This window comes from Haliaeetus leucocephalus, unplaced genomic scaffold (assembly GCF_000737465.1).
Source record: "Haliaeetus leucocephalus isolate CR32 unplaced genomic scaffold, Haliaeetus_leucocephalus-4.0 Scaffold484, whole genome shotgun sequence".
Classification (NCBI taxonomy): domain Eukaryota; kingdom Metazoa; phylum Chordata; class Aves; order Accipitriformes; family Accipitridae; genus Haliaeetus; species Haliaeetus leucocephalus.
In genome coordinates, this window is record NW_010972920.1 from 7,056,778 (window position 1) to 7,082,483 (window position 25,706).

Consider the following 25,706-nt stretch of genomic DNA (forward strand, 5'->3'; position numbering starts at 1 on the left):
GTGGAAGGTGGAGGCAGCCCGGGCCCACCTGCAGGTAGTCCACGCGGGCCAGGCTGAGCTCCATAGGGCCGGCGGGGAGCGGATCCCACCCGCGGCCGCTGCCTCAGCGCTGCCTCAGGCTCCCGTTACCGCGGCAACCTCAGGCGGCGGTCCGCATCGCCCCGAGGCGGCTTCCCATTGGCTAGGCCTGACGGCGAGGAGGCGGGCCCGCGGCGAGCCGCGCGCCGCCATTGGGCAGCGTCTGCCGGAGGGGGCGGGGCCCGGGCTCTCGGCAGCCGTCTGGCGGCCTGAGGAGAGGCCTGAGAGGAGGCGGCGGGCGGCCCCTGTCCCCCCCCCGGCCCTTGGGTGCCAAACTAGCAGGACGACGTGGAGTTATCAGTAAAGTAGGAATATTTTATTTAACAATGAAGCGTCGGAGGCATTGTTTGGAACAGTGTAACAAAATACCAGCCCTGGGCGGAGTCTGAATTTAAAAAAAAAAACCCAAAACCATTTCTCCCACATAAAGAGTAAGAGTAGCTTTGGACTGAGTTCATGTTACCTTCCAAAGTTGTTGTTGTTGGTTTTGTTTTTTCAAAAAAAAAAATTCTAGTCCTTCCTTGAGAAAGTCAATATGCTGAATTAAGAAACAGTAGTTGTGGGTACATGTACATACATATGTGTTAAACAGTGCTACTACCATTACATTCACACTTTCACCCGATTTTCATGAATTCCTTGTGATCATACCGCGAGTTCTCAGCTCATACGCATTACTAGCATCGCTAACAAAGAACAAAGATTTCAAGTAATCCTCTACTCATTGCTAGTTGATTTACGGTATTACAAAAAATCCTATTCATACCCAGTTGCGGCAAGGAACAGAGTACTACACTGTATATCTGTTATTTTAATTTTTTCTTGCAATCTTAGTGCAAAGAATTCTCAGTATGTATTCATAAACCTGTTAAAATATCAGCAATTCATACCATTATACCTTTTTAATGCATAAATGCAAAAAAAACCCCCCAAAAACAAAAACCAAACCAAAAACCAAACAGATGGTAGTTCTTGCTTTCAGACAATTAAAATTGAGAGTGATATTTTCATGGTGAGTTAATAAAATTTCCTAAGACTAAGTTCCAGAGAAGCTGTACATAAAGTTATTTAGTGCTAAAAATCTACAATACGTTTTTCAAGTATAAGATACTGAAATATTATTGCCAATAAATAGTTGTGCTGTAGTCAAAGCCATGGTTCCTCTGTTGAATCATTCACATCTCAACATATTAGGATTTAGTTTCTCACTGAGTTTATGTATTAAAATTGCTAACTCTTCTGTTGCTTGGGACTTATCCTCCAAAAGTTCGTAGCGAAGACTGGAGATATCCTGTTTGATTTCCTTTAATTCACCTGTATTAATCATTGAAAGAAATACTTGTTAGCAAAGTTTAACATTCATTCGATAATGTTAAGTCACATCAGTGCATATTTCAGATTATTATCTCAAAATGTTCACAAGAGCAGGTACAGGGGTGGGACAGGAGGCTTCGCCTCATCATTCTCAGTGAGATGTGTGTCTCCACCCCTAAATAGTACCAAAGGCATTTTAATAGTACATTGAACTCTGATGTTGTGCTCCACGTGTATACAGAACATCAAAGATTCAAACAGTGCTTTACATAGGTTAATGAATTAATCACGGCAACACTGCTGAACAGCTGGTAAATATTAGTATCCCCCTTTTAGAGAGAAAAGGCAAAGAGATTTTTTCTGAAGTGATGTGCCAAGATCACACAGAAAAAGTGTGGCAGAGCTAGCAGTAAAACTCACAGCTTCTGAGTCTCTCTCCTCTTCCTTACCAATATCCTTTGAATTAGAAAGTCAACCAATTTAAAATTATGTTACAATGTGACACAAGTACACAAGACACAATTAAAAGAAAACAATTGTCAAGGCCAGGGTCGTAACAAGCAACAGCATGTTTTCCATTATAGGATACTAAGTTCAAGAGAAGTTGTTTTAAAAATATTCAAATACTATCCTTCCAGCAAGTGTGAAGTATGTGAATTCATACACAACAGCCACCACAGGAGACTATTTGCCCCATATGAAATCGAAGACTATGAAAGAATACCTAAATTCTCTAGTGATGCAAAACAGGGAAAAATCCCTAGACTTATGTTTAAAATAGCTGCAGTACCTAAGAATGCAGAAGTTTTCTGTTTAGCATATAGCAGACTTAAAAAATTTTATCTTCAAAGGCTGGATCTATACTTTGGGTACCAATGAGATGAGGATGACACAAAAAACACCACCTCTGCTATGCAGCTGAAGACTGAGGTTCAGAGGTTAGCTGACTTGCTCAAAGCGGAATTCCCTCTATGAAAATTGGTGACAAAGTGAGAACCATGATGTCCACAGACCATGATTCTTCCACGCTGTCTTGCTTATCTAAACACGTATATGCCAACACCAAAGAGGCGCCAGGGAACTGGAAAGACTTGTACGCCCTGGCACTGTTATTGAGAGAACAGTCTTTTCATCAGTCGCTAGATAGATGATTTCCCCCACCACAGAGCAGGAGGAAAGCAGTGGGAATTCAAGAGAGGGGCACAATGAGAGGAAGACACTTTTAGGAGCTTCTCTGCTTTTGTCACTCACAAGCTCAGCTCTGTACAGCCACATAGGATGGGGAAGAGTCAGGATAACCATCAATGCACAATGCTGCCTTTTGAAGGCACAGAGTGGGATTTAATTCATATCTTCTTTTCTGCTCCCTGCTTGTCGCTGCAGAGAGTTATAGGTAAGCAGAATAACTACCAAGCAAAACAAAAGCCATGCCGCCTTAGCCGAGAGCGAGCGCATTCAGGCCCCTCACATCACATATGCACGCAGCCGTCTGATGCTTCCATGCCAGTAAAAGCTGTTCTGATCCCAAGCTGTCACTGCACACCAGCTGGAGAGCACAAGGCTGCCAGCAAAGTGGCTTAGGTAAAGGTTCCCAGTGCACCGAAACCAACTACAGTAGCCCAGACAAGAACTAGGTATGCTAAGCAGGTATGTTCCTCTGGTGGCGGTCACAGAGATTTCTTACTGGCTGAACTGTGATGGTTATAACCTCCAGCCTATGGGGAACAAAACTATACCTGGGGTGTTACATTTCCAAGAGCAAAGCCAGCCCTGGAAGGGACATCATTCTACTGCCTAATAGTTTTAGCTAGAGTACAGAGTAAATAATGACCTATGTTGCACACACCCCTATTATTTTGTTTGGGGACCTGCCCAGAGCTCAAGAGTTTCTTTTGGTCTGTAGGCCTGTGTTTCATTCCTGGAAGGCTGGAGGAAGGAAGACAGCATTCATCTTAGTGTCATCCCAATGGGGAGTCAGGGTGCGTGTCTGGAGCATGCACCCCTCACTGCCACCAGGGAAGTTCTGCACTGTTACCAGACACCAAGCTCAGACTTATTATTGCTCTAAAGATCTCCGGTTGCACACTAAAAGAGTGGCTACAGTTGTCATTTTTCTCACCATGCAGCTAACTCTATGCAGCTTTGTTTAATGATATGCAGCTTCACAGATGAATATTCCACACAGCTTTATGAAGGAAGGTAACACAAGTAGTTAATGCTGTAAAGTGGTAAATTGTGTGTTCAGTTGGTGTAAATTGTGTGTTCAGGTGAATGAAACAGAGAGAAAGATGCCCTGCAGGTCTGACTAGGACTCTGGAAGTGTGAACACAGTTAGTGGCTTCCTCACAAATTTCCTCTGTAACTGTACGCCACGTCTGTGCTCTTGTTCTCCACCTGTAAAACTAGGCCCGTAATACTTCTCAGTTCTACTTCTTTGCTCCTGCTCGTCCATTTTTGTTATCACAGGCATACTTCCACTACTATCTGAGTTCAGTGCATTTGAAGTAGAAATAAACCATCTTTTTATCTGAGACCTCCATGCACCACTGTAATAATGATTCCTAATACGACGTGACAAAAATTGTCTCTGAATGTTGCAAATGCAGCCTCTTTCTTACCTTCATTTACTTCATCATTTTCTTTGTCCACTTGTGCTTTCAGAACATAACGTTTTATCAGTCTTTTCATTATTTGCTGCCAGAATAAAACAGTTATATAATCAGGTGAGCATAATTAAACACTAGTCACTTTTCTTTCTTAACCATCTCCCTCACATCTGTATAAGTGAAAGAATGAACAGCCCCAGAACAAGCAGTTGCCTCATATGGGCTTTTTTGCTGGCAAGCTGAGATTCATCATTACAATAAAGCACCTTTCTCATCCAATTACCTCTTATTTACAGAGCACCACAACTTTTTGTGGGGAACAGGACAACAGGAAAATAGGCCTAAACACACCTAATTTAGGCTTTAAATAGCTTCAGAATAGGTTTACTCTTTGTTAAACTCAGTTCACATGTGAAAGGATGTGTAATAGTAAGAGATAAATATTCACCTTTGAAAAAGAAAAAAAGTTGAGATTTTACAGTATGACGGTGCAATGTCAGTTGAGAAGGATTCATTAACATTATATCTGTATTTTTATACCATAACTGCCAAGGTTCCTTGTATGTACTGATATTCTTGTATTGTGTTACCATACCTAATCTAACGTAGCTCATCTAACAGAATTTGCACAGGTGGATTACACACCTTCAACACCTTCACTATGGGAACAAGAGCTCCTATTTACTCTTCTATTTCTGAGCTGGAAAGAAGACAGGAAGGTAACATCTGACAGACTCCTCTTACCAGAAAGGCGCATTTCCATCTGCAGGAATGTTGAATGTCACCTCTCAGATCATGAGAAGAAAGGATGGGAAAGTAACGCTAATCTAGTCAGCTCAATGCTTTCACATCCCTTCCTCCGAAATCAGCTTCAGATATTTGCCTCTCACACTTTCCAAACTGGGACATCAAAGGAAAATTTGATTTTGTATGGGCTAGTTTGTAAACACTTCAAATAATGGGGCTTGAACAATAACTGTCTTTTTGCCAGTAGCATCCTGGAGTTTGATTTCTACAGGAGGTTTTCTTTGTCTGGTGAAGGCAAAGTGTACTTCAAACAAAAAATTCTGCTAGTACCTTCACACAGCTCTATTACTCAAAACAGTGACCGCTGTATGTACTTACCTGATAGCGTGTCGGCTGATTGAGAATGCTGTTAAAACTGTGTGATTCAAAAACTCTGGAGTTGGACTGAGTGAAAAGGTTTAACTAGGAAGAAATAAGACAAAATTAAAATATGCTATGGAATTAACCATTAGAATTCAGCTCCATTTTTTTTTTCTTGGAGACATCTTGGGGATGTCTCCATAGTCACTGTATCAGAATATTATCGCCAATAAACTGAGATTGCCTTGACTTATTTGTTGGGTTTTTTTTTAAACACTGATAATTTTAGCCATCCTGTTCACAGCACAGCTTCAAAGCAGATGTGCATGCACAGCTGAGGAAATAATGAATTATGACTTGGAGGCAGGGGTAGAGTGGCCAGAGCAAGGAGAGACTCTCTAAACTGGCTTTAACAAAGAGCTGTTGCGGATCTGCACTCTTAAGCATACTTTTAACTACAAATACGTGCTCAAAATAATTTCTGCTTAGTTCAAAGTGGTCTTCCAAAGCACCATTTTCAGGAATAGTAATACATTTAGAAAAATGGTCATTGTTCAGTTATTTGAGGATCACAAAGCTGTCAAATCCCAATTTAAGATTTTTGTAGAAGTGGGCTAGAAACAGAAGTGAAAAAAGCCACCTTGGACAAGATGGCTTTGTGACCAACGCAGAACGTTTGTTACTACCAAAGCAGGGACCTAACTGTTCTGTCAGATACACGTTTTTTACTTCACCCTCACCAGTGTATCCATAGAATAAGGTTCAACCCCCTAATCTACATCTGTCATTAATTTTCTGTGTGGCCAATTAAAAGTCACTGAATTAACAATCACTGATCTCTCTAGTGGGTTAGGGGAGCAAACTGAACTCAGCCTGCCTCTATATAGTAAACCTGATGCTTCCCATAACTGCCATGGGTTTTGTGCCTATACTACATACAGACTGTCACTTAAGCTGGGCCACAAGTGGGCTATTTTTACCTACTCCAGGTTGCCCACCTTCTTGTGGGCAATGAGACATCAGCTCAGCCACCATTTTTTAGGGAGTGGGACAGGATTATGAGATATGCAAGGACTATATAGGTGATATATGTGATACAGAGGGACTATGTGATACATAGTGTGCCAACCCAGCCTGACACAGAGGAGGCTGTAGGCTGCCTTTTGCAGAGAAAAATAATTTGGTTTGTAGTTAAAGAAAACTAGCTCCACCTGACCTGTCTCAGCAGCGACTCAGACAGGATTTTAGTTCTTTAGTGACTAACATTCTAAGTATGATAGTAAGTACTGCTGTATGATATATAAGCACTACTGAATGTTTTGTAATAAAAGTATATCTTAGGGTGTTGATGTTTCTTTGTTTTGTTTTTTAAACACATCTTCTGTACAGCGACTGCAGAGAACTAATGCAGTTCAGGCACTCAGAGCACTAAAAAGCAGAAGATGAGCAGTTAGTACCGAAAAAGTGCTTCTAGCTAAACTGATTTAAACTGACATTTTTATAAACATGTATCTACTTCCACTGCCTACCAAAAACTGGAGAAAATGTTTTCTTTACTGAAGGTTCAGTACCACCAACACCTCAGAAGTCCTAGGCTCCAGAGAAATCTTTCAGAAAAGATGACTAGACTTGACATTTCTGATAATTTATAGTAAAACAAATAATTATTTTCAAGGTATTGCTTTCAGTCTTTGTAATACACAGGGCCTTGAGCCTAACTTATAAAAGAAGCCACATATATACTCTTTAACCCATCTGTGCCCCAGTTTGCCATCAGCAAAACAAGGCGATTTGTTATCTAACTCTCACAAGGGCTTTGTGACACTGCATTCCATTAATATTTGTAAAGAACATTTAGATCCCCAAATTCAGAATGTCATGGAAGTGCTGAAGATTATTATTACACCCCCCCCTTTCCTGTTGTCTTTTGTTGAGAACATAGCTTTTGACAGGAGAAAGTGAATATCATACTGACCACACTTTATCCTTTTCCTGTCCTAGTGAAAGGAAGTTTTCTCTCCTTATCCTCCCCCCCCCCTTTTTTTACCCTGAACTAAAAATCTTTCTAATGGAGGCTGAAAGCATCTTTATTCAATATTTAGGTCATTCCTTGTGGGAATTATTTGCGTCTTTGAATACTCAGTTGTTTTTGTTTTAGTTGTGTTTTTCCAGTCATTGGACCTCGTAGTCCTAAGAAAATTTATAGCTATTTTTTGGTTTTATGCAGTACATTTAGGCAGTCTGAAATACAGATCTATGAATATAAATGCTTGACTAATTATTGTACTATCTTCAGAAGCACATATTATACCCTAAAAGTTAAAGAAAAGCAGAATGCTGGAATGGACACACAAATCTTTGCTGCAATGAAAAGATTTCAGTACCTACCCTAGATTTGGAATTGCCCATTCCCATTTCAATGTCCTTCTGTAGCCGTCTCCTCCTGCACTTAGAAAAGTTAATGATCCTCATGATGAAATAGAAAAAAGATTTGGGGCTTGGTACAAGACTGAATGGTGGAGGTAATGTTTTTCCATCATCAAAATACGATAACCAAAGTTTAGAACGAGCGAACTTCCACTCTACATCACTGTCATCCTGTGTTAAGATAAAAACAAAGCACATAACTGTTTTTATATGAGATGCAAAACTTCTTCCAAATGAAACTTCTTTTAAATACCAACCTTTTCTGGTTTTACATAAAATGTTATTTGCTTGTTAGTAAGACTCCCAGTAGTTCTGCAAAAATGTAACCACTTTATCAAGTCTATTTTAACTAAATTTCAGTTGTCTCTTTTTGGCAACGTCTTATTGACAATACTTAGTTAAAGCATTTGAACCATTTAAACAAGTGTTATTTTTGCACTGAGTGAAAGCCAACATATAAACTCCCTACTATTTGAAGTGGAACTTTTTTCTTTTTTTAAAGTCTTGTTTTTCTCATTGAAGTGGTCACATGAATTTGGTACTCACACAACTGACAAAGCATTAGCTTCAAGGCAGACATGGTTTAAAATGTTAGTACTTGCAGCTTTTTACATAACCATGAAAAGTAAATCTGATTTATAATGGAGTACAGAAAATACAAACTTTGTTGTCATGAAGAAATCATGTTAAAAAACGGCCAAATTCATTTCGTCTTAACACATTCTTACTGAAGTATTCCAAGGCTGGACTTGGTTTACTCCAGAGGTGAGAGCTTTCTTTATTGTAACTAGTTTTCTCCTGCTGAATTTCCTGACATTGCCCAGAAGTCACTGAAAATACTGGAAATGACATATCCATTTGTACACTATGTCTTAGAAAATTTTTTTTTTTTCCTGCTAGTGTGGGTGTGCGCCCACATCTATGTGAATGTAGTGCTCTTTGAATAACATCAGAACTCATGGTCTGGAAAGCTGGCAGTATAAATGTACTTTTACTTTCATTTCAGCAACTTGGGATTTATTTTTAAAACCCAGGTATCTTCTCTACTTTAAATTTTCTGAATTTTTTAATTGGAGTTGGACGCTAAATACTCTAACTAATTCTCTTTAAAAACAAAGATATTCTGTCATCGTAATGAAATTAACATAAAATATATCTCTTTTAACAAGCAATGCAGCCAATAACCTTGTGTGAAATTCAAGTATTCATTCAACTGAGCCATTTGGCAGATTTGGAGAAATACTGCCACTGTGTTTTCAGGGCATATGGCAAAGCTCAGTAAACCTAGAATCAAGTCTTAATATTGTACCTAAAGTGGAAAAAAAGCACATATTACAAACAAAGCGTGTAAGCATTGTGCAGTGTGACTCAGTCACAACAATCTTGAAGGTAAGTACCTGTATCATACTCCATGTACAGAGACATATAAATATAATAAAGTATGTCCATGTATCACTGCTGTGCATAAGTGTCTAACTCCTGCACATTTAGCTAAAAAGTTTGAGGACTGGAACTAAAAACCAGATTTCCATGAAAGAACACATCAAAATACATTTAATCCATATCCTAATGATCTGTCAAAGACTGAAGTGCACTACATTAAGGAAACATGCGATAAGCACCCTAAGCAAACTGGCAATGAACCACCCATGTCTAAAATGTTATGCTCAGTAACTTTGTTTTCTACCTCACAGCAGTCTTCATTTGTATATTACTTTAGATTTTAAGATTTCTGGATGGAGGACATCTCCTTAGATGCATATACATGGCACAACATGAACTACTTATTCAGATCCTGTAAGGTTCTGCAGCTTGGCTGGGTTCTTAAATAGTGTCAGTCCTAGCAACATGGTATTTTTCTGGTCCTTTACTGAGGTAATCTCTTCACTGTACTTTTGCCTATCAAGATGTACTCATTGATATAATTGCTAGTAATTCTGCCCTTTTTCAACGTAACAAAAGAGAACAACTTGAGAACAGAGCCCACCTCAATTTCTTGGTATGAACTGTTGATCATAGCAATCAGCATGTTGAGCAGAACTACCACCATCGTTACATTATATATGCCATAAAGAACATAACCAATGTTCTCTATGAACTTATGATCATATTTGAGGACAACAGAGGTGACTTCAGACAAGCCAAATATTGACCAAAATAAGGTCTTGAAACTTTCTTCCACTCTGTAGGAAAAAAAAAAGAGGAAGGCATTATTACTAACTACACAAATAAATATATCAGTTGTGTTTACAGTAAATGACAAACAATCTCAAGTAATTTGTCTGTGAGCCAGCTTTGTAGAGCGCTAATCAAAACAACAAACATGCAAGAAAATATTTTTCACACTATGTTCAATTTCTCCACCTATCCATCATAGATAATAGACTTGTAATAATACATGCAAAACAACACTCCAGGAATTAGAAAGGTATTCTACTTCCAGAGTTTGAGATGAAGCATATTCTCATCTCATTATTTTCCAGTCTAACTCCGCAGGGGGCAGACCTTCCCTGTCCTAATAAAGCTAAAAATGGGGCTGATGGGAAGGAAACTGCTGCACTCCTTTCAAGAGCTTCTGATTAAACCTTCCATTAGGAAGGGTGCGCTCAGAAGTGGGTAGCAGCAGGTTCAGCAACAAAACTGACAAAGCAAATAGATTTCACGGGAATTGTCCAAGACTTGTTGAAATCAGTGGGAGCCAGGCACTTCCAACAGGAGGAAGGCACCTAAATACCCTTTAAGGCTCTGGGTCCAGGACCCACTGCCTCTATGCTCTTGTCTCCATCCCATGGTCAGGGCAATTCCTGGGGAACTGAGCTGCCAAGGGCTCTCAGACAGCTCTACAAGCCTTCAGGGCCTTTGAGAGTGGATCCTCTCCAAGCTCTCCTCCTCACTCTGCCATTCCTCTTTCCTCTCAGGAAACATTGCTACAGGTTGACCTGTCCTGCAGTCAGGACACAGCTCACTGCAAAGCTCTATCCTGCCTCACTGAGAGGTGGGCTAACAAATGCAAGCTAAGAGATGTTGATATTCAATAAAGATTTTGATGTGCCTTCCATTGTACCCTACAGAGTTTACTGGAAATGACTTCTTCCTCCGTGTTGCCAAAAAGTGAATCGTCAGCTGTATTTTAATAAGTGTAACTAAAATACGCCAGTACACGTGTCTTGAATCACGTGTTTTAACACTGATAAATGATTTTTAAAAGCAAATAATATCCGAATGGATGTACAGTCTAGTAAAATAGCACCACTGTTTAAGAAATGAATATTAATAAGCATTCAAATAGTATGCATACTAGACACCCAATATCAAATAATGTAACTAAAGTATCATTATATGTCATTATTTATCTAAAGAAAAGACAATGAGTAACAGCAAGGGCAAAAAGCAGGCTCAAATTAAGGAGAAGTCATGGAATCAACTACATGAAAATATGGCAGTTTTTACAGAAGTCATGTCTCCTGTAGAAAGATAGGAGAAAAGGAAAAGTTCTGAATTTCACCATCCTGTGGAATTACTTCTGGTTTGGAACATCCTAAATATTTATCACTTCCAGCATCTCCTTGTTTGAGGAAGTAAAAAACCAAGCAAACAAAAAAAATTTGGAGATCATTGCAAGCAATCTCATTGCATGAAGAGAGACTTGTAACTACCATTCTGCTGTACTCAAGTGACTAACAGTAATAAGCAGTTATCATCTAGACAGTAAACCAGGATCCAAAAGAGTCCAATGCAGTTTATAGGTTTGTTTTAGTACTAGTTTAAGAGAGAAACATGCCGTCTACAGAATCACTATCTCTGTTGCTTGACAAATTAAAATTATTTGGAGGCCTGTTATTGATACCTAGGCTAAATCTCTCTGTGTATCAGTTAGGTCTGACAGAGCCCAGTTAAAGATTACAATTCTAGCAGTTGTTTTGGGAAAATGTCATTCAGAAGATATCGGTAATTTTTTCTTGCATTTGGTTGTCCACGAGTCTGTGTAATTAACATAATATACAGGTAACATTATTTTAGACTGCAATGAAAGCTTCCATTATACAAGTAGGAAAGAGTTGGTCTTTTGTATTCTGCTTTCTAAGGTTCTGAGATACCTGATTTTCCACTGATTTCAACTGTCTTCAGTTTTATTTTAATGCTAGGAGAGAGCACGCAATACCTCACAGACATTGCTACCTTAGTGAAAAACCTGAAAGTTTCATACTGGCTTTTTACTTAAATGTAACGTCATACTTACGTTGTAAAGGCTGGGTTTAGTTTAGCTCCAAGGTAGTAAGAATACAGTATGAACATTCCAATCATAAATGCAAGAAATACCATAATAAAAAGGACCATAAACTTGAAGATGTCCTTAACAGTCCTTCCAAGTGAAATCTGCAAGGGCCCAAAACTCTCATTTGCAGGCAGGATGTACGCAATCCGAGAAAAGCTAAGAACGACAGCAATTGCATAAAGGCCTTCAGATATTATCTGAGGATCAGATGGGAGCCATTTATCTCTAGCTGGAAAACACAAAATATAGGGGTAAATATAAGGAGTTACTCATTTATCACAATATTGAAAAATAATTCTTGATAGGATTTTTCCATGAACATGTCTGAATTTACTTGAGACAAATATTTGAGAAGTCTAGTAGTTGCTACTCTATTCCTATTTCCTTTAAGTCACAAACAATGAATATAAGTTACATGACCTTTTGCTAGAAGAAAAACTGTACTTGAAGAAACAACATTTTTGTCTATAGTTTGTATTTTAACCTGAACTATATAACAATAAATAATTCCTTATTGCTCTTCTTAATACAACTGCATTATTAGTTATCTTAATAAGCACTATGCTAAAGCCAGAAATTTATTAATGTTTTGTGTTTCATTGATGGGAAGTTAACAGTGTTGGTTGATGAACAATTTCATTTATTAATCACACCAAGCTTTTTTCATTGTTACAAGTTCAGGATATAACCTAGTTCCCATTGAAATAATGAAGATTTTTGCCATTTACCTCAATGGAAGTAGGATCATGGTTTTTACAGAGAATATGCACAGAAACAATTGAGTTTATATATAAGTTAATAAATTGTTTATTATGTGAATTAATGCACCATCTTAGCAAAATAACACTAAATTAAGATGTGTTTCATATCAAAATACATATGTAAATACACATTTAGAAACACATGGTACAAATTACAATTGATTACATAGCAATTAACGTAAATAACAAACCCAAGTCTGCTATTATAATATATTGGAGTTCATAAAGCATATGCTAAAATACACCGTCAGCAGCAAATACAGCCTTTGCTGGTATTGCAAACGTAGACTCATCACACCTTTAATTACAATTCCTGCACTACAGTAACTATTTAGTACTTTTATTCTATTTGAGCAGATCTTTACTGGGCCAGCATCCTTCCTTCAGCAGGAAATGCTGTCAGATCTTTACGAATATGAATAACTGTATCAAGCAACTGAACTAACCAAAAAAAATTCACATCAAGATTTTCTCTGCTGTGCACTAAGCCAAGAATAAAATACACCTTGTAAATGTTTAAAATCAAAGAGGGTGAAATTTAGCTCTAAGATAAACAGTTACAACAAAATTATGGACAGCTACATTTGAACTGACTTTGTCCTTATGCCTATTGTTTGGTTTTAATATATTAGCAAACTTATTTGTCAAATTTGCGTCATAACACCTACTGTTTAAATAGCATAGAAACAAAAATATTGAGGCAGAAATGGTTAGACAATGCTATAAACACAAACATGTGGAAATATTCATCTTAAGGCTTCAAAATGCTAGTGCATCCTACCAGGTTTTTTTATGTTCAGATCTGTGTTGCAGAAAAGTTAAACTCACCATAAGTAAAATACTCTATTTCTGGAGGAAGCGTGACCTCAGAGAGATCATTCTCCTCAATGTAGTTGTCCACATATTGTTGCGCTTTTGTGGCCTGCAAGAATGCCAGAAGCCTTGCTGTGAAAGCAGCGATGAAAATGGACAGCATCCCAAAATCCAAAACATTCCATAACTGCAAAATATATTCCCTGGGTCCTTCCAGCCACAGCTCTTTGCATTCTGACCACATCATACCTGCAACAAGAAATGAAAAAGACATAGCAATCTTGGCCAAACTCTTTTCATTCAAACTCTCTGCATTCTCCCATTTCATGAAACCACGTGGTACCAGAGGAGCAAAAATACACTTATCTGCAGTGTCACAGTGTCATCATATACCTTGAGTAAGGCTCTCGTGGTTTCAACAGGATTAATCAAATGGCAAGGTATTAATTGATATGCAGGAATAAAGCTCAGACATCTTCATGGCTTTGCAGTGGAAGTATTGTGGCCTAACAAAATAACGGTATGTCATACTTCTAAAGAAGGAAAAACATTAAATGTGGAAAAAGAATGCCTCTCATTTCCTTACCACTGACATTCATAACACACTTCTGAATCAGAAGGATTAATTTTTACAGAGGAGCACAACTACCCAACTACACAGATGACCAAATATAAATGGTACAATTATACTACTGGTTCTCCACTTTACAGAATAAAATGCTTTTCAGCATCGAAAGTGGAATTTGGCTATGTGTAATTCAGTTTTCTTACTCAAGGTTCTCCTCAGAAATTCATTTATGCAGAATTAATCCAGATCACAGCCTCATCATAACCTAGATGCAGTTGTTGCGAATCAAGACTTTCTCTTCAAAAAAATTTCTTAGGAAAAAAACCCAAACAACAAAACCACAACCCCACAACTTTTTTTCTTGCTTCCCTGGCTGGGTTAATTCAGAGCGGTACTGCTGCCATCCCAACCATACGCACAGCAGCCACGCACTCGATTGGTTTGAAGCTGCTTGTCTCTGAGTGCCCAAGAAACTACTCACAGTGACTGAGTCCTAGAAACCACCGAAATCTCAGCCCTTGCCTTCCATCAAATAAAGAGGCTGCTCCCCACAAGTATATGCTGCGACTACCGAAAGGCAGCATAGAAGGGATATGCATCTCCCTACCCTAACATAGGTTCAGATAAAGCTGTGCTTAAACCAGGAGATATAGGTGATTCAAAAGGTAAAGTGAGGCACCTTCATGCAGCAGCCACAGCAACACTTCCTTTCTCTTCCACTGCCTGTAAAAGCTGAGCATGCTACATTATCATGTGGCTAACAGACATTTTGCTACACAAAAGCACCTCACTGGCAAAATGCTAGAAGATAGCATTTTCTGCCATACAGTTTCAAACAGGCTGACAGCTGATCAGGTTTTGTGAAAAAAACTGAGTAATGAGAACTGACTCATTAGACCCTTGGCACTGGTAGAAACTGTAATTTCCCCAAATGCGACCTAGGCAGCAAGCCACACAAGCACCGATGTGCTAGCACATTAACACCGAGCAGTAGGAACTCCTGACCTTCTGGCACATAAAGCAGAGTAGGCTTCCTGATACTATTTAAGAAAACCACTTCAGTAAAGTATAATTTCTGTGGCGTTCTCTTCAGCAAACGTGTGCTCCTGTTACAAATGCCAGAATCACCGAACAGTGCGGCAAATCAGCAAATAAAATTTTACCCCATGCTGCAAGAGGGTGCAGCACAGAGATGCTCTGATGGTCTCACCAGTTCTAATGCGCTGTTATCTGCCTTAAGGGTTTATCCTAACCGCGCAGCAGCCGGAGCAAAGGTTTAGGACCTGGGCTTCTCTCCCTCCTTTTAAAATTAATATCTGCAAGAAAACAGTTGACAAAGATGAAGGGGCAATATACCTACCAAGTACCCATACCATGATCAGCATTTCTGTCCAGGTGAACTGGGTAGTCTTCACCCTAAAGATCTGCTTAGGGTAATCAGTAACAGTGACATTCGGCAGCGTTGTTATACCTTCAAATCTGTCTGAAGCATTGAACACCAGCAGGCCTAGGAAAATAATGAAGGATGCTGCATGTGCCACAAATTTCATAAATGGACTTCGAAGAATTCTTCCAAGCTGCAAAGGCAGAACAAAAGCAGTCACTCAGTTTTCTCAAAGAAACAAACTCTTTCATCAGGCATTCCAGAAGCATAAATGGGCATTCAGAGCTCAGGACAGTCTGAAACCTCATTTTTAAAATATGCTCTTCCAAGTGCACTGAACTGTGATTGCTTTACCATTTCAGACAAAAGTCTCCCGAAGGCAGCCTCATGGAGTGTGTTGTCCTGTTAGTGAGTGTTCATGTTATTGCATAAACTCTAGATGGCAATGTTTGAGGGGAAACACTCCAAGGAATTACAAATGTACAATGGCTGTGACCAGAAAGTTTCATCTAATGCCCACAGATAACAATGGGGAAGGCAGAAGCAAGCCCATGGAAAATAAATAAAATCTCCAAGTAGCAAAAGGCTTTCCCTACTAACAAAAGCGTACTATTAGTTTGTCTATGACTATAGCTCTAGGAGAAATTAGACTCATCTTCTCATCTCTGGCTAGTATATTCCATCCACAGAACACATGTTCCCATCTCTGCACAAGGTGTGACAAGGTAGATGCTAGACAAACTTCTTCATCTTAGTTGCTGCACACCTTTTAAGGCCAAAGGTCTCCTGTCTCCTTCAGTACAACAGAACAATATACTGCTCCGCACATAATGCCCGACCTTTATTAATGTTAACACACAGTTCTAATGTGATAAACTATCACATACATCACCAATATTATGCAAGATTCCAATATCCCCTGTGAAGAGCTGCATTATCACCAGTATTGTATAAGAAGAAAAAAAACAAGTTCAGCAGATAGGGAACTGGAAGTAGCGTTCTTATTTCAAGGAATGGTCTTCCTGAAACTGGGGTCAGCTACTATGAACTAAGCGGACCAGCACACACTAAACGGCATTTACTACCTGTGTAAACAATCTCAGGTTCCCTTCCTGTTCCTGACCTTTAGAAAGCATTTTGAAATTACAATATCAAACAGCTGATCTGAATGTACAGTACTTTTATTTGACATGAGCATTAGGAAAAATGTCAGGTGTTTCTGGTACTGGGAATTAAAGCTCAAGGACAAATGTCACTTTTCCATATTAGACATCAGCTAAAAATATATTGATACATTTCTATGATATGGAGCTGTGAATGAGGAATATCTTTACTACAGATATTCATAGAACGTGACATTTCAGAGAATAATGAGAATAACTATTACACGATTTTCATAAAAAGGCTTATCTTTAAAGTAAATAAATATTTAACCCTGAGAAAACATCGGGTTCCCTTGAAATATGCAGGAGATGAGCAAAATCTTACCCTTTTTGAGGTCAACTACAAGAGCAAAATATAAATGAGTGAAACTCACATTTCTTTGCTGTACACTTGTTAAGGAAATAAAATTGAATGACCACGTTCAGCACAGAATTAGATTTACTTAAAATTTAAGAAAAAGTTAATGTAACAGAGAAATATTCCTTCTTCTGATTTACCAAAGATCTATCAATATGCTTCATTTGCAGACAATTCACATGCTACAGACTGTAAAGATTTCAAAGAAACTGCTGTTATTTTCCTTGTGAGATCATCAGGAAAGCTGGAAACACCTATATATTTTCAAAAAATTTTGAAGAGGTTAAAGTTTACAGTTGCACTCTTTTACAAATATACCCTACCACATGGTTGGAATACTGTGTTTAATTTAATTTCTGCTCTATGGTTCACCTGGTAAACAGACCTCCTAGGGCAGGAATAACAAATATCTTACTTAAGATTAAGTTCTGCATCAGCGAAGTCAACAGATGTTCTGCTAATGGTTTATATGGGAACAGCATCAGATCTTAAGATGCCATCATAGGAGACCTAATACAGAATCTGAGTGGTGACTTTCAAAAAACTCCATGTTACTAATACAAATACAATTACATAGCAGAGATTGTGAGGTGAGCACGATCTATGGAAATTTAAAAAAGGAAAGAAAAAAAAAGTCTCAGAGAAGGGTTTTTTTCTTTCTTTACACTTAACAACAATTTATTTTCATGCTTCATCACTGTGGTCCCCTCTTTACAATGCAAATAAAACAAATAGCATCTCAAGACTAGAGATTACTAAAAATATAATTAATTAGTTAAAATTTGGAAGCAGCAGAATTAGAGGTACAATGTTGCATTTTGAATGCCAGAAATTGAAAAACAGCTCCCAGCATAGTACAAAACACATAATTTATAAAATTCAGTACCCTGCTACATGGTGCAATCCAATAACCAATGGCTAGAAATGGAAGGCCCAATGCCACAACCAGCACAACCAGACACTTGATAGCTATGGTCTGCTCCCGTAATCCTGAGAGATTTTCATACCAGATAGTCAGTAGCTGTTGCTGACAGTTTGGATGGGCCACAAACTGTAAAGAAAAAGAAAGAAAACCAAGACATATCATAATTTGTAAGAAGAGTTACATAACTACTAAATACATGACCATCGCCTTAAATATCTGGTGTTAATTTAGAACTTAAGAACCATGTTTTTTCTCCTTTCCTTTAAAATAAAGGTTAATAAATAAAGAAGAAACTGCTGAGGTGATTTAAAGCAGCACTTTGGGGACAAGGTTGCACATGTGGACAGCCATCACTGATAGAAGCCTTTTATGCATTTTTAGAACAGCTTTGCATACCCAACTGGATCTTGTCAGAGTTGAACCTCAGTCCTGACTTCGAACAATTTCTCAGCAAATCAAGCTGATCCAAGGTACATGCAGAATTTCTGTGGAGACTGAAAGTTCTGGTCTGACCATAATCCACCATTAGCCTCTCCCCCTCCTGCACATGCTCTTCACAGACCTCCTCAATCATCGCCATTTGATCTGGTTCTTTGACAAAGGCTCCAAATACCTGCTTAACCATCTATACGTTTTCAGTCTAAAACTTACTGAGGCAAGAAATAAATGAAGCAAAAGTACAGCACAGAATTTTAAACCTTACCAGAACATACAGAGATTAATACTGAAAGGGTGAAAGGGTTTCTTCTTTCTTACTACCAATGGTGCTAGCTATCACCTCTACTTAGATGTACTTGGGATTTGAAAAATAATCAGAAGCCACTTACTAGAAACAAATTTTTATGTTTGTGGAAAATAAAATTTAGCATTCAGTAATACAAGTAAATTCCATTTTGTGAACCAGATGAAAAGATGACCTTATGGTTTTGATGATGCTCTAAGGACTCTGTAATAGATTGTATTTTGCTGTATAGTTTTGTATTTTCTCTAAGTTCGTGCCCATCTCAGCTGAAAAATACTAAATCCTCAAATTCGACAGTTTTCAAAAATAACTTTTTCTTTTTCACTGTTTTAAGATTTTAAAAGACCCTGAATGTACAGATTGTTATCACTATACAGTCTTATGCTATTCTTTGTGTTTTAATGAGTTAATAGCTTAACAACACACTGCAGAAGCTCAAATAAGATCTGATGGGTATACTCAGTCATTTATGAGCAAGATAGTTTTATTTTTAATGAATTCTTTTATGAGATGTTCCTTTTATCTTTGCTGATTAGTTTACATTATTATTTATCAATATTAATTATTTGCTTAATTTATTTCTATAGCAGAAGAACTAAAAGGTATCAAACATAACAGAGGAAGCCACAAGAGTAGATGTGTACAAATATCTGAATTAAATATAGTCTCTGATAAAATGACCAAAAGTTGACACTTTCAAATTTGAGCACTTAATTTTATAAGACAATATTCAGGCATTTAAACAAGAATGTCCTGATTGTCAGTAGTCTAAGCATACACAGCTACCACCAGATTTCAATTCATTGAATGTCGGGCCATTTTTGGCATGTTCAACCCTACATCCAAATCTTGGTACTTACTTTTCTTGTACCCAGACAGAGACATGTGAAAGACCGTTTTCAAATATACTTACTCTCTTCTGACCTAACTCCAATGCCCGCTGAAGTCAATGGTAAAATTTCAACTGACCTTAACTAAGCAGAGCCAAGACATCATCAAGGACTTTTGTAACCAAGTGCTTTAAAGTAAGGGGAGGAAGCCAGACAAACATCAGGACAAAGAAATAGGGCATCAAGTGAATTTATTGGGATCTAGTCATAAAGAGACAACCAGACAAATGGAAAAATAGGCTTAGGATTAATGCTCAGCTTCTCTGCAGACAGTTATTACAACACAAACTTGCTCTTCTGAGCCTTTTGTGTAAGTTCCATCCATCCATAGCTTCCACAGATTCTTCCATGTCCCAAAATTGAAACGGAGCAGAGATTAAATGTTAAGATACTAAACTGGCATGGATTAAGGATCTAGTACCCAATTAAAAAAACCAAAACCAAAACAAAAACAAACAAACACCAGTCAACTTCCATCTTTCTCCTTTGCAGCAAATACATGCAAATGTTATTTTCCTAGCTTCAGTAAGATTTCAGTATGTTCACAGGGAAAGGGAGTGATTCCCAAATGGAACGATAAAACAAGCTGCTAGCAACAACTGCATTTGTTTAGATATGCTTTAAGTTTTATTTTACTAAAATCACTTTTGGTTGAGTTTGTTGAAGGGTGAGCATGTATTGATCTATTTTTAAAGCACTGTTTTCTTTCTTTATTTATAGTACTTCTTTAGCATGAAGCAATGTGGACAAAGGAGACTGTGCAGCCACGCCATCAGGATCATGTAGTGTAACCAGGAGTGTGTAGCTTATGTTGGGTGCTGCTACTGAAAAAACATAAGGGGTGGGAAGAAAGAAGAATTCTATAGCTCCCTATGTTCTTTGCCTGTTATATTTCTGGTTAAGTCCATTTCTAAAGTGTTATCATCATACTCATCATTATCACCATTACTATTACACCATGACCTGTGACACTGCCACATCACAAGAGCATGTGGGACATCAGTTAAGCACAAGGGTAAACGGCCTAGTTATCACAGCAATTTGAAGAAATCTGGTAATATACTTGTCACATTGGTTGACAATAACTAGTAAATCAGAGTAAAGAATGCTAGGCAGTTTCACAAAAAGGATTTGAAAATAATTCTGATAACTCTGATAATCCATGTTGGATTAAGAGTGAGATTTGATCTGAGTTGCTTATACTTTAAAAAAAAATACTGTAAACCTTGGATAACCATTTTATTATCCTTTGTACTCTGTTGAGATCATAATGTACTATATATACTGGTTTTTGCCAGCTCTTGCCTGCAAAACTCCATTTATATTCCAAATCTCATTAAAAAGTGCATACAGTAGAACAATAGGATAGACTTCTTAAAAAAAAAAAAATCAGATTAAATCATTGGCAATGAAAACAGGGAACCTTAAAACTCTCAAGAGGAGGAATCCGAAGCTGCTTCATGAACTTTAAAATGGAAGCAATCTTCATATTTTAATCTATTTTTCTCTAAAATAAAAGTCCCCAACTATTTTAGTGTGATTCATTAACCAGTTAGATCACATATTAATGCAGTTTGTACCTACAGGGGAATGGCCAACAGAAATAAATAAAAATATTTTAAAAGTCTTTTAAGAAATTAATGTCACCTTGAACTATGTTTGTATTCTTTTTATTAGGCTGTCACCTTTGAAGCTTATGCACCATAAAAACTGCCAGCCTGGCCCATTTGAAAAAAAATAGACTGTTTTTTGTGTGTTTGTGCATTCTGACATATGTCCCTGGTCTCTTCTTTTGCTAAGATAAATTTCATTCTCAATTCAGGACATCAAGGGACAAATCCCACAGAAGATAAACTGTGGCCATAAACAGGAAAGTAAACAATTATTTCAAATTACACAGACATTTTTAAAAAGCAGGTTTAAAACTAGAGAAGAGGAGAGAGAAGAAACACCCACATCATTCCTCCTACTACCAGACGGAATGGGAAGAAACAGCAAAGGAGCTTTAAGGGAACTCGCCTAGGGCTATGAATCGGCCCACAGGCCCTCTTGCATCTCATCCAGATCTGTGTGCTAGTTATTCCTCTTGGTCTATCAACATTTTTATCTAACTCTAAAAGGACATCTGCCTGTGCTATAATTTCCCCAGAAAAGGGAGGAGTTAGTGAATAAGATGCCAATGGTTATGGCAAGTTCTTTGGCAGTAAGTCTAAGGGCCCTTGAGAAGATCTTAGCACTTATTTAACTGTTGGCACCTGCACAATATGCACCACTTTGAAGCCCTCAGAGCAACTCATGTCACTTGCCTCATCCATATAAGCTCTGAAATTCATCCTTCTCTCTGGCTCTGCTGAAATATTTGAATTTATGATTATGTTATTTTCAGGAACTGCAGCCTCTTCTGTGTTCCCCCAGCCCAGTATATCTGTCTCCCCACCAGCTTCATCTCCTCCAAGGACAGTAGGTTCACATCATATTTCACCTACCAATCACATCATCCTACAACTTTGTTCCTTCTGCATTTCTCTTCTCTCATCCTACTTTTCATGCAGCTTCTTACTTTTCATTACATGTTGATCTTATTATCACATTTATCTAATATTTTAGGATCCAGTCCAAACCCCAGTGAACAACGATGCATGGGGACAGTATCTGGTCACTAAAAAAATAATACCGATTTTAACTTAGCTGCTCTTCCAGGCATAATTGACTGTAACACTTCAGATACACTCAGTTTCATGACCATGAACCAACTCATCAGTATGTAAATATTTTTCTGTATTACTGGGAGTGATTATAATGTTGTTTATTCCTAACATCCTAATGAATGAGTTTAGACATTGCAGAAACAGATCCTGGCACACTCTGATACACAAACACACAACATACAAAGAGAATTTTGAATCTTCTTTCTTATCTGCCAATTTGAAACTTCAGTGTTTGAAAACTAAATGCTGTGATTTTACTCAAACTCTTACTGATTTCACTTGGAAACTCCACTCTGATTTTTATCTCAGCAAGAACTGCAGAACTTGGCCCAGCGTCACCAACTTCTCTGAAATTTTGTTGGCAACCTAAAGACAGAGTTAAGATACAATACTAAAAGCACTACTTGCAGCAGCAATTCAGCATACAGAGCAAGACTACTTGTTCTAACTAGTTTTTCTTGTTAATTCCCTTAGTCCTTCACTATTGGGGCTGCAGTTTCAGTCTGAACTGTAGCTTCAAACTCACATCCTGTTTACCCAATGGGTTACACTTTAATGCAGTGCCTAGGGTATTAAGTGCGAGAGTTTCATTACTAATAGAATTAAAAACTCCATTTCCCTAGCAATGAACTTCTGAGCACATTTGCTCACTTGTCATAGCTTTTCCTGTCTCTCCTCCCTCTGAAAAGGGCATGCAGCTCATTAACCATTCCAGGGACCTGCAGTTCTGTTTGGCTGTACTATCTGTCTGGCAACCGTGAACTGACCTTAACGTAGCTGACCCAGAAGTGCAGCTATAAATACTGAAAGCTAAGAAACATAAGCCACATCCTCATCGTCTTCCTACAGTCACAGGGTTAAAAGCATCCCATGTGGAGTTCTGAATCTGTTCTACAGTCAGAATATCGCTATAATCTGCCACTGCTGTAATGGAGCTGATCCCAGCACCAAAGGACCACCATGGCAGAGACATTTCCTGCCTCAGTCCTTGTCATCCCCTCTGGAACAGCCATTTACAGGGAACAGCACATGTAAGAATATGGTAACAACTCTGCACCATCTATTTATTTCCTTCCACCAAGATCGTTAGTCTTGTAGGTTCTGAACTGTATTTGTCATGAATTGGAGTCAAAACTTTGAGTTTATCTACAAATAATTAATCTCTTGCAAGAGAAGAGAAGTAGTGTGCTACATGGAATTGCCTTTTTTTGCACTATGTAGGTTTTTGTTATTCCTAACAGACCTGTGTGGCCCTTTGCTCAGCAATGAATTTAATCAGTGACAACGACCTCTTGGAAGAAAACCAGAGTCTTCAGCAAGAAAGCTGACACACGAGTCTTAGCAAAGGTTTGGTACACATTAATATGCAACAGCATAAAGAATTCATATTTTATTTAGATATGATAACATGTTTATGTACTTTCTTTCCCTGTTCCATTCTTTTTAATTAATTTAATACTTGTATATATTTAACTTGAATTTTGTTAATTAATATGTATTTATCTGCTGTAGACCAATTCTATATTGGAAACAACAATTTGCTGTTTGGGATCTGCGTTTACAATTTTTGTTAACTATCTTTTGGGGACATAAACACCAACATTTCCCAGTTTTCTGTCAGGTTGCTTAAAATTAATTTTATATGGCAGATTGGGGCTCAACAGGTGGCCACAGAATACAGTGTTATTTATTCTGAAAGACACAAGACTTCTTGCAGAGATAATGAAACTATAATGGCTGTTAAGAATGGAAATGATGCTAACCTCGTAAATAGGTAGCTGTAAATAATACATAGGCATTGCAGTATTTCTTGAGTCCTCTCACAGTAGGACACAGTATTAACTATTTTCTGTGCTAGGGTAGCGGGATCTTGAAAAGAACAACATAGCTATATATTGAAAACTGCTACGATAAATGGATATGCATTATGTCAGATGTGTGATACACAGCTCCATTTTTCAACACATTCATTCACAAAATAACTGTTCATTAAAAATTACTTTGAGAGGCATCAACTGAAAACACATTGCACTTCACAAAACACTGATAAATACAGGTACAAAGATGAAGAACTGACATGAACTGATTAACTAGCCACAAATATATTCCATACGTTTTCAGGACTGAATTTGAACTATTTTTTAAAGGAACCCACACAGTAAATCATGTAGAATTTCTCACTACAACCCACACAGTTGCAGATGAGCTGTTTGATTTACTGTTGTATTTTTAAATAAATTAAAAAATTATATACTTAATGACAACTTAGATGTTCTCTTTTTCAAAGTAGTAAAAGCAAGACCTTTTTTTGGAAAAAAAAAAAAAAAACAGAAACAAAAAAAAAAACCAAAAAACACCACCAACAAAAAAACCCCAAGCCTATGTGATGATAGGAACACTAGTAGAAAGCTGCAAGACTTACTTCCCAGAATTTAGTTGCCCAATTAAGTTACTTAAGTTAGAAAGCAAAAGTAATAAAAAGAAATAATGAACAAACCAGTTCTTTTACTTGGTTGAAACCAACACTTTCACAAATACAGCCTTCTCTTTGGATTAGATATTATCACACACACTGGCAGGAAGACACATCCTTACCACCTTCAATGAGTGAAAATCTGGCTCCACTGAAATCTCTTCTTTTGGCTTAATCAGGAGGAAGATCTGACCAACTGTGTATAAGCTTGCTAGCACAGCTGATTTGTCATTAAAATCTCCTGCCAATTCTCAGCTGTGGAAAGTAGATTAAACTAAACTCCTTCACTGTAGTCCCCTTCTGCCAGCTTCTGCCTTGTGAGAATCTTGATTACACACACTATGTCTCATTAATGCATCTGACCACCGGTTCATAACGCCTGTGGAATAATGAGATGACACTGTGTTCCTATCACACTGTCTGAAAGCACTGGCTATGAGAAGTTACCTTTTTGACTTCATACTTAATGGCCAGCTTCACACGGCTCAGTGATGCTCTGTGTCTCTGTGCTTCAACTGGCTCAGAGTTTAAATCCCCATTCAGAATGGCCTCCACTTCTTCCGAGTCTCGGCAGAGATCAAGAACGCCAACCACAAAATCCTTGCACTGCATAGACAGCTTGCGATAGTCATTCTGAAAAAGAAGTGTTAGAGAAAATGGCCTGTGATGAACATGCTTAAGAGTCAATAGCAAGGAAAAAGGAACCCATACAAGCTGCTAAAAATTAATAGTGTTTGTCTTTCACATACTACGTCAAGTTAGCAGCAGATCATTATGGAATTTCTGTACAGCAGAATCATCTCTTCTCTGACACAAGGCAGCCACTTGAACAGAAGATTATGACAGCTGTTTAACAGAGCATGGGAATATTATCTCAGAGCATGATGAATATAACCCAGATGGGCAGCAAGGGGAAGTTGAATGGAGAAATAAGAATTGCATGAACAAACCAGGACCAGAACTCTTGAAATACTAACCTCACTCTTGCAAAAACTTTGCAGACAATTAATGAAATAATTCTTACAGGGTTGCCTCCCAGGCTATGAATGTATTTCTGCTCTTTCTACGCTGCTAAAATGGCTGCTTACTCTTTACTCTGATGTATACCGTATT

The 25,706-nt window shown here is 38.0% G+C and overlaps 2 protein-coding genes across 3 annotated transcripts in view; both read right to left on the reverse strand.

The window, feature by feature from the left end:
* Window positions 1-64, reverse strand: part of BBS7 (Bardet-Biedl syndrome 7) — a 20,133-nt gene extending 20,069 nt beyond the window's left edge. The window contains exon 1 of the mRNA XM_010575569.1: window positions 29-64. Coding sequence (XP_010573871.1) covers window positions 29-64 — 36 coding nt within the window. The remainder of the gene's footprint in view (window positions 1-28) is intronic.
* A 515-nt stretch (window positions 65-579) lies between these two features.
* Window positions 580-25,706, reverse strand: part of TRPC3 (transient receptor potential cation channel, subfamily C, member 3) — a 46,054-nt gene continuing 20,927 nt past the window's right edge. The window contains exons 3-13 of one of the 2 annotated variants that reach the window (XM_010575571.1): window positions 25,041-25,226; window positions 17,742-17,906; window positions 15,311-15,527; window positions 13,398-13,631; window positions 11,773-12,037; window positions 9,520-9,715; window positions 7,494-7,703; window positions 5,124-5,207; window positions 4,011-4,086; window positions 1,813-1,848; window positions 1,307-1,392 (exon numbers count right to left, since the gene is read on the reverse strand). In XM_010575571.1, the coding sequence (XP_010573873.1) occupies window positions 1,838-1,848; window positions 4,011-4,086; window positions 5,124-5,207; window positions 7,494-7,703; window positions 9,520-9,715; window positions 11,773-12,037; window positions 13,398-13,631; window positions 15,311-15,527; window positions 17,742-17,906; window positions 25,041-25,226 (1,644 nt within the window). In that variant the 3' untranslated portion in view covers window positions 1,307-1,392; window positions 1,813-1,837. Of the gene's footprint in view, window positions 1,393-1,812; window positions 1,849-4,010; window positions 4,087-5,123; window positions 5,208-7,493; window positions 7,704-9,519; window positions 9,716-11,772; window positions 12,038-13,397; window positions 13,632-15,310; window positions 15,528-17,741; window positions 17,907-25,040; window positions 25,227-25,706 lie in introns of both variants that reach the window. The other variant, XM_010575570.1, reaches the window with a different exon arrangement.